The 18,407-nt window shown below is 33.9% G+C and overlaps 1 protein-coding gene across 3 annotated transcripts; it reads right to left on the bottom strand.

The window, feature by feature from the left end:
• Positions 1 to 1,448: 1,448 nt before the first annotated feature.
• Positions 1,449 to 10,008, bottom strand: LOC125667798 (uncharacterized). Of its 3 annotated transcripts, none has more exons than XM_056151193.1 (5): positions 9,834 to 10,008; positions 9,101 to 9,258; positions 8,827 to 8,937; positions 8,250 to 8,627; positions 1,449 to 4,372 (listed from the first exon to the last, which is right to left on the bottom strand). In XM_056151193.1, the coding sequence occupies exon 5, from the start codon at positions 3,755 to 3,757 to the stop codon at positions 1,658 to 1,660; it is 2,100 nt and encodes a 699-aa protein (XP_056007168.1). In that variant the 5' UTR covers positions 3,758 to 4,372; positions 8,250 to 8,627; positions 8,827 to 8,937; positions 9,101 to 9,258; positions 9,834 to 10,008; the 3' UTR covers positions 1,449 to 1,657. The 3 variants fall into 3 exon arrangements, with proteins under 3 accessions (XP_056007168.1, XP_056007170.1, XP_056007169.1); XM_056151195.1 differs by having other exon boundaries at positions 9,838 to 10,008; XM_056151194.1 differs by lacking the exon at positions 8,250 to 8,627.
• Between the last annotated feature and the right edge of the window lie 8,399 nt (positions 10,009 to 18,407).

Below are 18,407 nucleotides of genomic sequence, written 5' to 3'. Positions count from 1 at the left end.
CATATAAAGTTGTTGCATACAAAACATCACATTTCAGTACTGCATACAAAATATCACATTTCAATACTGCATACAAAACATCACATTTCAATACTGCATACAAAACATCACATTTCAATGGGTCGAATGAAAATGAGAAAAATCATAGAAAAAATCTTGAGGAATGTCCAGACAGTGCATTATTTTAACCAATGTAAGCTATATCAGTTACAGTTAAAAACCCCAGTGAAGTTGTCAAATGGTGATAAATCTAATAAATCCTATAAACAATGGCAAAGTAAACAAGGACCCCTGGAAATACCAGAGGAGGGACCAGACGTCTAGAAAGAGTAAGCATTCCCCGTTTGACGGTCATACCTGTCATGAGTCCTCTATCTTGATCAGGTGGCTGGAGCAATCCATAATCAGTGTGTAAAGAACGTTAGACAACATTTGACCAAGTGACAGGTTCTATTTACAAATAAGATCATCAAAACGACCGAAACATTTGCGAAAGGCAGACTTCAAAAGAGTCTGTTGAAGATCTCTTATAATCTTTCAGTTTATGATCAAGATCAAAGGTCCAGTTCACTGGAGTCACTTGACCTTGATACTACTTTGTACGTCATAACATCCTCTTATCCCATCTAGTCCCGTGGGGATCCGGGTTCCAATAGATCCTCAGTACCCCTTGCTTGTCGTAAGAGGCGATTAGATGTGGCGGTCATTCAGATGATACCTCAAAAACAGCAAGTGTGGCACGATAAAGAACCCTCCCTCCTCAATGGCCGTGAGCGCAGAAAGAATAGGACTTTATATGATCAAGGTCAAAGGTCACTGGAAATCCACATTAGTAGATCACAGCACCCTTTTATAATTTCTGAAGATTTCATGTCTCTATAAATCCTATCTCAAAAATAATACGAGTTTTATGGTTAAAGGTCATTTGATCTTAATACTTGTTTGTATCTTCTTATTATTTCTGAAAACCCCATCTCTATGAAATCCGGTTTGAAAGTTAAAGATAAATGTTTGTGTTAAAGGTCAGAGGTCAAGGTCACTGGATAGTAGTTTGTAGATCTCATCATTTCTGAAAATCCCATGTCTCTATCAGACCTGTATTTTGAAGTAATACTAGCTTTATGACTGGAGTCACTTGGTCTCGGTTTAAATATCAGTTTCATGTTTATGGTCAGAAGGTCAAAGTCACTGAAGGTTCTTCACCTCGATACTAATTTGTAGTTCCTGTCATTATCTTCTCAAATCCGAAGACTCTGTCATATTTATCAAATTATTTCTGTTGAATTTTGAAATGAAGTTCCCCTACATAGTTTTATTTTAGACATCCCCCCTTTTTACCCCTCTCCCAATGTACCCCAACGCCCATGAACCTGAAAACAATAGATACATTGGCCTGTCATATCAAATATCTATTACTTTCAACAATAATTTATGGAGAACGACCGTAGACAGTTTTAGACACGAGAAAGAAGCAGAACAAACGGAAGAAAAAGGACCGAGTAAAATCAACAAGTCTCAAAACTTCATTCTGGAGACGTAGATACATATGTATGACATTACAAGCAAAATTCGTTGATCTCCTCTTGAGTGTTAGGATTGGTGTCCTATCAATTAAATTAAATTAAATCAAATTAAATGGTTTAGTGTCTTATTGAGTTTATAGTAGAGTATCCTCTACATCGGTGTCCTCTTCAGTCTTAAGAAGAGCGATATCCTCTAGAGCGATATAATTGGTGTCCTGAGTGATAGAATTGGTGTCCTCCTGAGTAATAAGATTGGTGTCCTCCTGATTGATGGGATTGGTGTCCTGAGTAATAAGATTGGTGTCCTCTAGAGTTTTACGATTGGTGTCCTCTGAAGTTTTAGGATTGGTGTCCTCTCGAGTTTTAGGATTGGTGTCCTGAGTGATAGGATTGGTGTCCTCCTGAGTGATAGGATTGGTGTCCTCTTGATTCTCAGGTAGTAGGATGCAGCAACATTCAATTTCAAAAGGATAAGTTTCGACGTCGATTGAATTAACTTCCTTTTTCGTTTTTACTTTAGATATCAAACACACACATTTATTCAAATGACCTGGACATATACACGCACAACAGAGTGTATATATGAAACGAAGTACACAGTAACAACAACAACAAGAAGAACAACAAGAACAACAAGAACAACAACACCGACAACAATTTTGACCATCTTCGAAACAACATATGTTTTGCCCACACCTTTCACATGTCACACTTTCTGTACCTCCGTTGTTGTCCAATTCATTGTCAGATTGTTTTGGAGCATTTATTTTAGGATGTTCAAAATTTGTTTTACATTTTTTATATATACAATTACAAAACGTACATTGGCTAATTTCTGGTTCTGATAAAATATCAACTGTCGTATTAGAGTTGTCATTCATTGCATTTCGCATTCCTTCGACAATTTCCTTTATTTCTAAATGCTTCATATGGACTCTGCTTGTAAACTCGGTTACAAGCAGGATTTCAACAATTCGCGGAGGTCCAAAAAGGAAGAGAAGTGTTATAAATGTAGTCAAATCTGGTTGGGCTCCAGTGTTTACATATCCGACTCTCTGCATGGTATCAAATATTATAAGAAAAAATAAAACCGATGATATTATCTTTATAAACAGAAAGAACACCTCTCTTCTAAGAGGAAAATACTTATCAACAATTTCCTTGAAACATTTAACAGGAATGCATTTATCCTCTGTAAGATCAAGGACCTCTTTTAATAGATTTTTGTACAGTTTTGTAAATTGATAGATATAGCGACAAATGTATAGCACAAGAGAAGTCAGGTATATAACATATATAAATTTTTCTACAGAAAAATGAGGTACAGCTAAAAGCGTAGTGTATATACAAAACTGAATAAGATAACTAATACCGTAAAAGAAAATATTGAATGCATAAATGTAAGAAGTGATTATGTAGGCCAGAGCCCCTCCATGTATGAAAATATTGCCAATGAATTGAAGAATCCAAGTAATGCAAGGCTTAGTTTCTGAAATCTTGCTCATATGAGAGGAAAATATACACATACCCACCAACGAAATGAATCTTACATAAAACGCATGAAGAATGCAAACCAAAGGACAGAACGTACTACACAAGATCAGTATAACGTTTATAGAAAATGTAATGATGTATCGCACGAGACGACATTTACAACTGGAGGTAATGCTGTTAATGAAGAAAATCTTGGACCAAAACTTGTAGGTTAAAATCAGCGATAACTTTTGGATTTTTAACGAAGTCCTTTGTTTTTTATGATCCTTTAGGAAGACAGCGACTGGTATTAGTCTTAGGAAGAAATCACCATTACATAATCCAGTAATGTCAAAGATTAAGAAAGCGTCAAATACACCATCAGAGTTTAATAACAATGCTACATTGAGAAGAAAGAAATTGACAACACCCCAGACGAGCAACACGATATTAGTTAAGGTGGTGTAGTAGTTTTCAGCATGTTGAAAATCCTGTTCTATGTTTGAGGATTTCATAGAGCAGTTGCATTGCTCATATACTTGTGATTTAAGTAAATATACAAATGACGTAACGATGGTAATTAAAAGTATAATGCGTATTGCTGCGTAGTACTTGTTGTTCCCGGTAAAGATCAAACACCTACAAAATCTGGCAGGGCTGTAAGGCGAGTCAGACATGTAGTACATTTCTAATCTGTTTTCTGTATCTCGTACATAAAACGATAACTCTATAATAAACGGGTAGAAAGAATACACCAACATAATTATAACAATGACAATGATATTTATAGAGGATTTTCCAACCGTAGAAATTTCTCTTTATCATCCGCGATGCACATAAAATCATATCCAATCTGAACGCCCGATATATCACTTACAAAATCTCGTATTTTATCGGCAATAACGTTTGAATGACAAATGTATCCATCTGGTACTTTAAAAATATGGGTCGTGTTCTCATCTATCATGAGTAGCAGGTATTGTGAAAGGTAAATATCAAACTTTGATTTACAAACTTCTGAAAAGCTGCCGATGGATATATTGACACTGAGCGACTCTTGTTTAGCTTTCAAAAGGCCAAAGCTGTACACGTCTACATCCTCTGTGTACTCCAGGACATATTGGTACTTCTTTCCTATCCATACCCAACGCTGTTCTGTTTGTCGCTCAAAGAATTCAGCATTGTCTGTATTAGCTCTCTGAGAAAACACCAAGTCCATGAATATCACATTGGTTCCTTTTTTAATCAAATTATGAAATGTTCCACTCTCTCTCTGAAGTGAATTTGATTTGTGAAAACATTCGTCCAGGGGTGTTGTGTCCTGCGCAAGTGCAACTCTCATGGTAAAAATGCATATTGGTAACAGCACGATAAACCTGCAAGAAGAAATTATATGAAATAATATAGAATTTCTTTTGGCACAATGTGTGGACAGACTGAAACAGAACATTGATTGACATAGCGTCAAATACAATGAATATGGATGGAAATGATGAGAATGAAATTGCGGTTTTGTGTTGGATTAAAAATATACTAAATACAAATTATCACAATCTGAAATGTTCAAATTCATTACATTCATGTACATGGATTTCTGAAAATGTCTCTGATCTTAGAAATTGGGTATAAATTTCTAGAGTTGGTTTTGCGTTTATTCCTACGGTGATAGCCAAAGAATACGGCACATATGTACATATGTACGTGTAGATTTGACACAAATTACTATAAATCATTCTGATAGATAAGTGTATTATGTACATTTAACATAATATCCCTTTTATCGTTTAGAGAAATAATTTATTCAATCAAAGAATTATCTAATCATAACTATTTGCATTTTAAACAAAAACAGCATTTTGCAATTTCAATGTCGTTATAATGATCTAGTTCGTCAACACAACCTATCATTGGGTCAAATGATGTCTGACGTGATTCATACCGATTGTTAGGCCGTTCTTAGCACACTGATTTTGACTACGGATAACTCCGTTTACCTGATCAGGATATAGGGCTCACGGCTGGTGTGAGCGGTTGACAGGGGATGCTTACTCCTCCTAGGCACCTGATCCCACCTCTGGTGTGTCCAGGGGTCCGTGTTTGTCCAACTATCTATTTTGTATTGCTTATAGGAGTTATGAAAATGATCATTGTACGTTATCTTCACCCGTCATAAAGAAAGTTCAAGACACAAACACACAATCTGTGCTTTGCATTAGCCCCTGTAATAGATTTAGCCCCTCCCCCCCCCCTTCCCCAGAAATAGTCTTCAACAACATATCAAAATCAGTATTTTAATACAATCATGGGATTAAACTTAAATATCAAAACTTGAGGGAATTTTTATTCGAGTGAACGTGAAGATAACGAAAAGTGATCAGTCCCATAGTTCCTTGAAAGAGTTCAACATTACACTGTAATTAATAGTCGGACAAACAGAGAGCCCTTGACACACCAGATCAGGTACGTAGGAGGAGTAACCACTCCCAGTTGTGTGGTCACACCGGCCGTGAGACCCTATATCTTGAGTACATGTAATAGCTATAATGCTAAAAAGAAGTTTTTCAACTGTGCATGACATGTTTGCAAATTAATATTTAAAACATTCCAAAACCAATACTAGCATGCAAATCACAAATACAAAATTAAAATGGAGTTGTTTTCTTTAATGTTCTGAAGCTTTAGAGTTGTGCGTCAATGAATTGAAATGCTTAAAGCCTGCACAGTTCATATGAACACTTTTAGAATGAAACAAGGATATATTACAAAACAAGAGGCAAAATTGCCTTACCTATTGGTCACCTGAGTATTAGTTAAAAGTATCATTAACCCCAAGAGCTATAGTTGGTTAGTAGTGTAATGTTTAACGTCACGTTCGAGAATTGATCACTCATATTGAGACGTCACCATTACCGATAAAGGGCTGAAAATTTAGGCTTACGCCTCTCGCTCTCAGATTCAAAAACGCCTTGTGAATTAAATCCTAAATACACAAACACTTCTACTTTTAAACTGTTGAACACTCTAATAATGCTGCATTAAAATGTTATTTTCATTGATCGTTGTTACATATGTTTTATTTCAAAAAAGATAGCGACATCAAACTTTTATCAGAAGGTCAGGTCTACGTCAAAAAATAAATCCTCGGACAATAGTTTTTATTTTGTTGGAATTGAAAAACCGTGATTAACCCTTCTAAACCAATTCTTTCATCCATGTTTTTTTTTTAATGTCCTTTATAGTATACATGTACATGAATCGATTAGAAGCGTACTGTTTTCTCCCGCTTAAGGAAGATTGATAAGTACGACGTCTGAGCCATGGATTCAACACAAATTCAATCAGCTGTTTGTACCATACTTGGGATCATCTCAAAACTAAGCGAAAAGAAGATGTATGAGATAAATAGAACATCTATGATTGCGTATTTTGATATTTTGGTTTATCCAACTCGTTGATATGGTGTATTTATTCACAAGCGTCAAGCCTCGCGAATAAACACACCATATCAACTCGTTGAAGAAACCAAATATCAAATCACGCAATATAGATATCCTCTATATATCTAACATTAATACGATATGACTAATTTCGACCCGTCATAGAGTCAAACCCTGGGGTTGCAAACTTCACAATTTTGATGCGATCCTTTCTAGTTTTCCTAAATATGCATTTAAGTTTTATAAAATCAAAGAGGCCTTTCAAATGATAAAAACAATATTCACTAGGATAATTTTGGTCCCATCATGGAGCAAAAATCCCTACCCCAGGGAGTTTCAATTTTGGAAAAGGACTATCTACTTCTTCTTAATACTATATAGTTTCAATTTATCATCAACAGCACTAAATAAGATGTTATTTAAATGTTTTATACATAAAATCTATAATTTTGGTAGAGAAAAGGTGAAGATAGCGAACAGTGATCAATCACATAACTGCTAAAAGGAATGCAAAATTAGAGTTGGGCAAACATTGGCATCTGGGCACACCTGCCATTCTTGACTACATTGGATTCCAAATTATTATGGTTTCAATACAGAGTTAACCACCACATTTTAACTACTAATAGCTATATGTACAAATTAGGTAGAGTAGATTCTAAACTATGCACTTTTTGTGAGAGGGAAGACGAAACAATTTACCATTTACTTTGGGATTATCCAAAAGTACAACAATTATTATCAGAATTTATCAGATATTGCAATTCAAAGGAGATTGAAATAGAATTTGATGTCAAAACTTTTATATTTGGGGATACAAAACAAAAACATTTAGGTTATACAATGCATTACTTATAATAATCAATATATATATAGGAATAGATGCCAAAAAAATCAGTTAACAGTTAAAGCCCTTATAAATGATTGGAAACAATTGTATCAAATCAACAAGAATAGTTATAAGGAAAGAAATAAATTAGATAAACTTAAAATGGACTGGGAAAAATTGTCTCCATTAGTCTCTCTCTCTCTCTCTCTCTCTCTCAGAAAAAGAAAATGAACATTAATATATGTATATATATATATATATATATATATATATATATATATAAAGCACAAACAAACAATTATAACACCCAACCTTACGTTTACCCCTAAGATCTGAGTGGACTTACGCACTGGTTTGACAATCTTGCTAGGCGGTGGGTGCCGTAAGTCGCTGGTTCGACCCCGGGCTGGGGAGAAAATTTTCAGTACCTAGTTGTGATTTTTTAGTGCTTTATATATATATATATATATATATATATATATATATATATATATATATATACATGTATGTACGTCATTATCTTTTGTATCTACTTTTGTGCAAATGTATGTCGATTGTATGTCGATTGAGTGAAATAAAAATATATATATATATATCTATATATATAGATGCAATCAATCTAATAAGTTTGTAGGATTTATCAGCAATCTCCTTCAAAAGGGGAACCTGCAAATTCACATGTGCCACATAAAGCTGAACTATTTTGTCAGATCAATATTTATACTATGATATAATATGGCTAAGGATTTTTTGTTTAAAAAATCGTTCTCTCATTTTCACATCCAACATGTTTTCTGCATCTGTAAACTTTATAGCAAAGTTGTGCATCTTCTTTTGAGAAGTGGGATTTATTTGTAAGAACGAAAGGGATATTAAGTGTCATATGCATGTCATTTGAAAGTTTGTCAAATATACAAAATCCTTTGTCCGTCAGAACATATCACCAACTTGCAACTTCTCTAAAATGCCAAAATGGTTCACAATTACCGAATCAGATTTGTCGGGTGTGACCGGTCGACAGGGGATGTTTACTCCTCCTAGGCACCTGATCCCACCTCTACTGTGTCCAGGGGTTCGTGTTTGCCCAACTATCTATTTTGTATTGCTTGTAGGAGTTATTAGATTGATCACTATTTGTTATCTTCACCTTTCATCAGCATACAGATTGGAAAAAAGCTGCATCAGGTGTAATACACATTAAAGTCTTTTCTTTGTGGCGACTCTTGTAATTAATGTAAGCAAAATACTGGCTATTCATATCAATTTGGTTATATAATGTCACTTCTGTTGCATCCATTGCAATCTTCAATTCTTCTGACTTTGGTATTTTAGTTGAATGGACATTCAGAACCGTGTCTATGATTCCTTCAAATAAAATTTCATGAACATATGAAAAATATCCACAGAAAATGGTGGATACAGCAATATTGATACCCCCCCCCCCCCCAAATTACTAGGTATTAATTGAATATTGTGAAATCTGCGCTGACCTGTGAAATTGATAACTACTCAGTGTATAGAAAGTGCATTGCTCATTTTTCCTTAACGAACTGCTAAAACATACCTTTCAAGGGTATTTTAATTATGATGTTCCCAATTGTCATGAATAATTTCCTATAATTACGTAGGTATATTTCACACTGCAAGTTTACAACATCCAAGTCTTCAAGGGAAGCTGTAAGAACAAAAACAATACCATTATTGTATTTGATGTGCATATGAATTTAGATAATCCTGAAATGATAATGAAGAACATACAGAAAAACCACCTGCCACTGAACTATCTGGTTTGATGTACTAGTATCTGGTATTGACAATATTTGTATCGTACACTGTACCTTTTTACATGCTGAGGGTTTGATGCTGTATACTCGTGATCATGTAGATGCACTTCATTGTTGTCTGGTACAGTTATATTGGTAGTAGTATCAACTTCGGTTCCTACATGTACTTTTGAGGCAGATGCTTCTGCTTAGCAGGTTTCATAACTTTGTGTCTATAAAAAAGTAATATACCATAAGTTGGTGTTTTTATTGACTTAAAGTGGTTCACTACACAACAAAGTTGTAGTTCTGAAATCAGCACAGAATATGAGTTTTACAATCATTCTTATCAAGTCCATGTGACACTTTTACTTAATCATACAATAAAGATATACGAGTTCTCTTGAAACACAATACAAAATTTAATCATACAGGCAAGTAGTATCAAGTGTGTCCTATCAACCCTTCCCCCTTTTCTAGCAAGGTTATTTTTCTTCTATATTGATACAATATATTAGTGTCCCTTCCCTTTTTCTGGCAGAAGGGAATTATGTAGTAAAATATGTTATTAAATGTTGAAATCAATAACGGAGTATAACTCCCCCCACCCACAATTTAGGAATTTCCGAAATTGTAGTAAATTCTTTTCATTATTTTATTTTTATCAGTTCGTCTGTCAAAATCTTTTGTAGGCCTACTCCTCCTCTGAAATAACTATACAAGGCGTCCAGTATTTTCTGTCAGTTTATACACACGTGTGTTGATTTGACATTATGATTATTTGTTGAACTATGATGATATTACGTACCTACATATTTGTATCCACCGCTTCCTTACTGAATCATCGACTAGGAACCGAAATAAACTACATGACAGATTTTTCCCGGTATTGTGTGTGCAGCCGATCGCAAAACAATACAACAAATTGCATATTAGCGCTGACTCGCTGTTATGACTGTATATGTTCCAAGCGTTGTTGTATCCAGAAGTAGTAAAACGAAAGTGAAACCAAACGAGACTTACAGACCTATTGCAGCCTTAGCGTGGGGTCAATCAGACAACGGCTTTTATAATCGATCAGAAACGAAACTAAAAGTGCATGGTGCGGCATCGACAACATGGTGTAGAATTTGTGCCCGTCGATTGGTTTTCGGAAATTTACTGAACCCGTTTGTGATAAATGTATCGAATTGAAAATCGAGGCAATGAATCAAACAATGAATCGAGCCTTAATATTGAATAGTATTGATATTTCGGTGAATCGTTTCAGCCCCAATAAAATAATCACACAATGTTCATGATGTTGAGAAAAGTACTCCACGTAAGACCATTTCGGTCCTACCAAATTTGCATCTTAAACAAGGAATCTCATTGGCTGATTATTGCTGTCCCAAACCATGTCCTTATTGGTAACTGGTGTCAAGGCTTAGTGTGAGGTAACGAATCAATAACCCTTGACTTGTGAAGATGGATCCAAGAGGATAAGTGTTTTGGTTTCAGGTTGGTGCCAGATTTATTATAGTGATTATTGTCCTTACTATTTGAGACTTTTTTATTTTACTAATGTGGTACAACACTTCCTACTTCTTGTATGTATTCATATACATGTAGTTTCAATTTATAGTGTAGTATCAATAACACTAGAGAAGATGTTATTTAAATATTTTACACATAAACACTTCATACCAAGTTTGACCTCATCCTGGAGTCAGAACCTTTACAACGAGGATCATGAAATTTATAATCATAGTAGAAACGTTCCTGCCCTACATCACCGTGCATTTAGTTTATCTTACAGATGTGCGGCCGTAGAGAACTTTTTTTCCTGAATTGGTCAAGTGTTGGCGGTTTTTGTCCAATCCTTTAGGTCCCTGGGGTGCAGGAGTCCTGAAATTTATAATTTATGTCCCCTTGGTCCTAAAGATGTTCCATACCCAATTTGAAAAGAATTGGAATGGAAGTTAACATAAAGCTTAAACTGTTCAATTAACTCATTTGATAACTGACCATTTTGGTCCCACCCTGATACCAAAACTTCTACCCCTAAGATCATTAAGGTTTCAATTTAGTGCTGATAGCATGAAAGAACATGTATTTTAAATGTTTTACACATAAACACTATATACCAAGTTTGGTCCAGCCCTGGGGTCAGAATTTCCATCCCGGGAAATCATGAAATTTAGTTTTGGTATATTGTTTAGATTCCTATTCTGACCAATGTTATGCTTTTCAAAAGAAATAGAAAACATTGAAATTTTTTACTTAGAAATCCATGACATGTACATTGTACGTGATCAATTATCTTTTTACAGAAGTTAGAACTTACAGAACGCTAAAATAAACAACTTTGGTTCAATATTAACGCCTAAGAAATTCTTTTTCATTTTAGAGATAATTAGAAAGCAGTTTTTATTCCTTTCAGTCTCTTATTCAAGGGATTGATCACTAAAATTTGATATAGTTGAATAAAACCTCTCATTATCTACATCTTTTGTTCTGTAATGTTTAATAAAATGTTTTACTTTTCAAAATATATTAGGATATTTAGTTTTGGGGAATAATCCTCTAAATTCCTTACAAGTGGATATAAGACAAAATCTGAAGATGGCATATTGTTCAGAGTCACATTCTGACCAATTCATGTTTGATAATGTTTTATACAATATTTTTTTGATTTAGGAGATAGAAAACAGTAATGTTTCATACATTATTTTTCAAAAAATTTCTTACTACGTAAACAAGAACGTACAAATAAAGTTTCCTTCAATAAAGCTTAACAAAATCTTTTCAGTTTCTGAGATATTTAGAAAATGCTTTTGACCCCTTACGACCGCTTATTTACGGGACTGACCCCTTAAACTTGGAATCATTAAATCAGTAATGCATCTTGCAATTATCTACATTTTGTGTTGTAAGGTTTCGAGATAATTTGAATATTCATTTTGCAGGATAAACCTTACAATTTCTTTAAAGGGGTCACAAAAAATAAATGAAGATGTTACGTAGTTTAGACTAACATTCTGAGCAATAATAATAAAATTAATAAGCTTTATTTATCCAAGATGACACAAATTAGCATACATGTAGTTTTCATTGTGGTTCCTGTATTATAATACATATACAAACATAAGATACGTAAACATGAAATATATATTTTAAAGAATATTTAAGAGCTACTTCTATTTTATGCCGTTTAAAACGTTCCATCAGATACATAGCTTTGAAATGCCCGCCGAATCATAGTTTCGAACATTTTGTGATGTTTTGTTCCAAAGAAATGCAGATGAATAGGTGTATGAACGTATATAACTTGCAGTTTTAACTCTTGGTAAATATAAGAAATTTGACATAATCATTCCATCGGGTTTAGGTACAGCTGACATCTTTTGTATATTAATACACGTTTAGGTAATTTGGGATTTGAATGTTTAAAATTTTGAACAACAACAACCTTTATAAACATAAAAATACTCCTTAATGGGCATCCAGTTTAAAAAAGATTTGCAAAAGATGATTGAAACTGTTTAACAGCATTGTGGAAAATTTCAAACGAGATAAGTATGTGTAAACGAACGCCATGGTTCATTGTATCAAAGGGCTTACACAAACCAATAAACAGAAACCCCTGTAAACTTTCAATCATCTATTTTTTTAACCATTTATTAGTAAGATCATTTAACACTCACTCATATGCATTCCTTGGTCTAAATCCAGATTGGCATGTCATTCAATAATTTCAATTCTCTCGGGAAGTCAATGGAATACATGTATATAGATTGTCGGTACGGTTTTAAAAGCCTCAGGCGGTAGAATAATGACAATAATCAGAGCAATATCAATAGGACTTTCCACAAAAAGGTGGAAGTTTCCACAAAAAGGTGGAAAGTCCTACTGACTATTAAAAACAAATGAATGAAACGGGGCATATACTAAAAAGAAAATGAAACTTTAAAACTTCTTTATGTCACTATGAGGTTCCTCCTAGGGACCTGCTCTGACGTGTCCGTGTTTGCTCAACTATTTATTTCGTATTGCTGATAGGAGTTCTGAGATTGATCATTGTTCGTTATCTACACCTTTCATGGAGCATAATAGTACAAAAAAGTACGATCAACAACAAAGTTGGTGTTACACAATGCATGAAACACAACAGAAATCTAATTTTATAAGAAAATTAAAACTATAAATTCTGATTATAGAATGAAAAACATGGGGTGTTATAAAAGTTGAAACTTTGAAAACTTTTATTTCACTTTTTGGCCTCACATGAGGCATGAAAGTACAAACATAAAACAAACAATAACAAAGAGGTAATGAATGGATAAAAAGTAACATATGTACAGTACAATTGTCACGTTGTTAGTGGAAGGAATATCTTTTTTGGAATATCGATATTACCATTCTACAAACTTTGGTGAAACCAATAATAGCAAATAAATTTGCAAAACTAATAGCATTTCTAACTTTGTAAATATTTCCATGTAAAAAAGTACGAAAACCAAATATAATCGATTCCGTATACCGATCTCGATTATAATAGCATAAAAAATTAGATTCAAAAAAGAAGAAAAACCTCTTACGTTATCTGTCAAAATCGTGACTAAATATATCTAGACACTGTGATTCAATTCAATGGAATAATCTAATGATAATGATGGCTTTAAGTTTGATACATATAAGTAAGTTTATCCGCAGTTTATCACAGTCGTCTTTTTAAAGCCATAACGTATAGTCGACCATAATATAAAAATGCATATGCACAGAATTGAAAGGTATTTTACTGGTTCCTGAGCGAGAACCAACCCCAACCCCCAAATAGTTCACTGTGACCTCATTTTTGGAATTTTATGGTTAATGTCTCCGGATCATATCCTCCACATTGTTTAGTACTATCATACCTGTTAGCTGATGCAACTTGAATGACACGAGTGTTATGACTCAAAAGTAGGTCACTGTGGTTTAAAAAAAATTAATATTTCTGTTTAGAATTATGACTATCCATGTAAATTGTGTCCTAATCATTTCCTGCACATTGTGAGGATTATGACTATCTAAATTGGTCAGTTGATGCATCATGGGAACAGTGTGTCGCATCCCCGAAGTAGGTCACTGTGGCCTCATTTTAAAATTAAAATTGACAGCGTCACATCCTGTGACCTAAAGCATGCAAACATAGAGATACATCATGTACGTGTTTATACGAATGATTTTGTAAGAAATACCACACTCATTTGCATTTAAAAAATTGTCTAATCCTATTATGTTTAATTTATTCAAGTAGTACATATCCAGCCATAATTTCGTTATTTTATCACATCATCCTAACAAGATTTGAGATAATTATCTGAGATTCCAGCATTTACAAATTGTCATTTTATTGTTTATAGGTATACTTGTAACGGAAGATGACCAAATTCACAAATTAGAAAATTATTACAAGAAATTTCCTTAACTCCTAGTTATGTAAAACCTTGTATAAATAATTTATTGTCATTGTTAGTCTGTGTGTCTTTCTGTTCATCCAACACCTTAAAATTGTGGGAAGAACAAAGACTACTACTGGTGCACATGTTTCCTATGGTGAAGAAAAATGTTTGTTTTTTGTCAAGATCAAAGGAATATTATCACGGGTAAATGTGAAGTAAAACATTCATAAGGCCAAAATACTTAATTATGATTTACATGTTACCCACAAGGTTAAGTATCATTAAAAATAATTTTCTTTACATTCTAATTTTGACTACGGATCTGATCTGAGGGTTCACGGCGTGTATGGCCGATCAATAGGTGATGCTTACTCTATCCCACCTTTGATATGTCCAGGGGTCCGTGTTTGACCTCTTCATCTTATATTGCTTATGAGATTGATCACTGTTTATTATCTTCAATGTTTCACGAGAATGAAACATTTCTTTAATTTGATAAACATAAGAAAGCCATCTTAGAACATATTTATCAATGGTTCAAAAAGCGTCGACAAAGGCATTATCAAAGCCATGATTTGGCCAAAAATAGTTTATTGGGATGTTAATTCTTTCTTTGCTCATTTGTATTGCTTATAGGAGTTATAAGATTCATCACTGTTCGTTATCTTCACTTTTCATAAACGTTTTATTTCAAGTAAGGTAATGATTTTAGATACGAAGTAACAGAAAATGAGGAAAACGGAAAATATGTGTATCATCTAAAAACCTTACATCCAAACAGTATAGAAATATCTCCAATTTATACACTATACTTACATGTTTGCAAGGACGTTCTACAATCCTGTCATTAAACTAATCTAGAACTTGTGCGTGATCTTCTTGTAATTATGCTAAGCTATAAACTGATTTGATTTGAGATACATGTTTTACGACATACAATAGAACAAACTTTAAGTAAATAATGTTCCTAAGAGACACCACAAATGTTTATAAGTTTAGAATATTTAAAGAGACGACTCGGAACCATTTTTCATTAGAATATAAAGGGATCGAATTTATTTTACAGACGTCACTCCCATACCTGGACTGTACAGAATTATCAGAAAAGAGATCGTTTATTAATACAGGCATATTCCTGTATATATTAAGCACGCATGAGCAATAGGCAGGTTTCGTCACTAATACAAAGTAGCACTGGATTAATACGCAAGTTCCGAGACACAAGCTCTTCTGTAATGTAGGAAGGTCCAGTAGTCCCTTCAACACCTATATTGTATCTATGAACAAACTTTGTATCATCGAGTAGTTAAAGTGTTTTGTTTTCATCAGCCAGTGGTATACATTAAATGACATTGACAAGAAGAAACTGATTGCAAATACAACCAGTCTCTACGTCGAATGCTGTCTAACGACTCGCTTGTTACATACGGATTTTAACTACGAATCACTCCATTTTCCTACTTACCCCTCATATGTAGTTGATCCGACTTCTAATGTTCCATGGGTACATGTTTGTCCTACTCTCAAGTTTGTTTTCTTTATGGGATTTATCAGATTGATCGCTGTTGGTTATTTCCAATTTCATGATTACATGTAGATCTACGTAGAGTGATACTAATAACAAGCAAAGTCTAAAAACGAATTATTCCGTTTCTTAGTTACACCAATGAAAGGTGAAGATAACGAACAGTGATCAATCTCATAACTTCTATAAGCTAAACAAGGAAAAACTAAACACGAATTCATTTCGATTCGTTTTCATCCATTTCTAGTTTTAATTATATAAGAAGTCCAGAAGTATAGATATTTTGTATCATGCACATACAGTAATTGGTATGTTTTCCTTTTATTTCATCTGTAACTGCCTTGCAGGACATTTTTGCACCTTTGCAGGACAGTTTTTTTTCCCTTTTTCTACAATTTCATAATTTACCTCCTGTATCCGCAAATGTTAAGTATGCATATCCCACAAGACGTTTAAAGAAAATTCCTCTATAGTTTAAGATATATTGTGTCGTTCAGAATATTTAGAGTAAAACTATACATGGAAAACTTTTTATGAAGCGACTCTCTCTCTCTCTCTCTCTCTCTCTCTCTCTCTCTCTCTCTCTCTCTCTCTCTCTCATGTTGACATCATTACACTTTTAGTAAACACATTAGGTCCAAATTCGATCGCATTCACCGATGGCATTCCTGTGAGCTTCTTCGTCATTATATAGAATCATCAATATAATCAGGACATTTAAATTTGTCCTATACAAAAGGAACATTTCAAACTATTGAATAGAAAGCTATGCTTTAAGAAAATTGTTTTTTACGCAGCGTTTAATATTTCAGTTACTCAATAGTATTCTCGTGTTTTGTAGGGCTATACGTAACGTTCCTGTTATATATATTTTCAGCCTAAGGACTAGTTGACAATGGAGAAGCTGAAATAATCCCGTTTGTCATTAAGTTGAGTTGTTAGTTTGCCGTTACTATATTTAAAAGTACCCAAGTGGCATATGGGGCTTCTGCCCGCCTGATGTCTGGTGTACAGGTAGCCTTCACATAATATAGTGGTGCACAGGTGTCTGTTACCTCAGCTATGGCTACATTACTAATGTGGTTATCTATGTGTATCGTTTGTAATCATTATCCTTTTTGTATCAAGTTAATTTAGAGCTTCCCATCCACATTCATTTACAAGACACACCATAACATCGCATGATTCAATTGATGGTAGGGTTGTCAAGATTTTAGACCATTCAGGTGCATCTTGTATCGATGATATATCCTTTCCATTAACCATAACACATGTTGTCCTCATTCTACTTTGCAACTCATCTAGGAATTCAATAAACAAACATTGTTTTTTCTATAGCTGTACAATCATAAGAGAATGCATTGAAAATACATGAACTTTAAAATACATTTACGGAAATGTTTCACTCATCAAATAGCGCTTTTCAATAATACGCCAACGCTAGCTTTTTCTCTCTCTCTATATATATACATGTATAAAAAGGCTCATGTCATCTTAAAAGACAAATACTATGCGGTACCGGAAACCTACATATACAATATATCCATCATGTAAAACTTATACGGTACCAATTTTGATGCACCAGATGCGCATTTCGACAAATAATGTCTCTTCAGTGATGCTCAACCGAAATGTTTGAAATCCGAAATAACTATGAAGTTTTAGATCTAAATATAGCCAAAAACAGCGTGCCAAACAAATGGAGCCAAATTCGTCCAAGGATAAGAGCTATGCATGAGGGAGATAATCCTTAATTTTGAAAGAAATTTCTAAATTTTATAACAGCAATTAAATATACATCCGTATAATCAAGCTAGTAACGAAGTACTTAGGTACTGGGCTGTAGAGACCCTCGGGGACTAACAGTCCACCAGCAGAGGCCTCGACCCAGGGGTCATAATGTAAAACTTATACGGTACAAATTTTGATGCACCAGATGTGCATTTCGAAAAATAATGTCTCTAATAATGCTATTATCTGAATATATTTATACTCAAATTCCATCGTAGTGCTATCTATATATTTAAATACATCGACACATATAAGACATTAAAGGATAAAAACTTCACAGAGAACGTCAATTCTTTGAATACATTACCTGATTCTTCATTCAGAATCTCTACATTCAATCCTTCTACAAGTCTGCATAGTCTTAATAAGTGATCTATTCTATAAAAGTCACATGTGACTAATCGATCCTGTAAAACAGCTTTAATTCTGCTCCTTTAAAACTTTCGAAATTCATGTTAAAAACCGAATGATGATGTGCCCGCATCACGTGCGAAGTAGAATCATGCCGAAATATGTTAACTCGAAAATGGACAATTAGACAACTTCTATACAGCAAAGTTATTATATAATTGTAATAAAGAAATCTAAATGATAAATCATCCCTGATTAAGATATCTTCCCGAATATAAACAAAAGGAAT

Source organism: Ostrea edulis, chromosome 10 (assembly GCF_947568905.1).
Source record: "Ostrea edulis chromosome 10, xbOstEdul1.1, whole genome shotgun sequence".
Taxonomy (NCBI): Eukaryota; Metazoa; Mollusca; class Bivalvia; order Ostreida; family Ostreidae; genus Ostrea; species Ostrea edulis.
The sequence above is the reverse complement of the archived record's forward strand: the minus strand, read 5'-3'. Positions and strand labels throughout refer to the sequence as shown.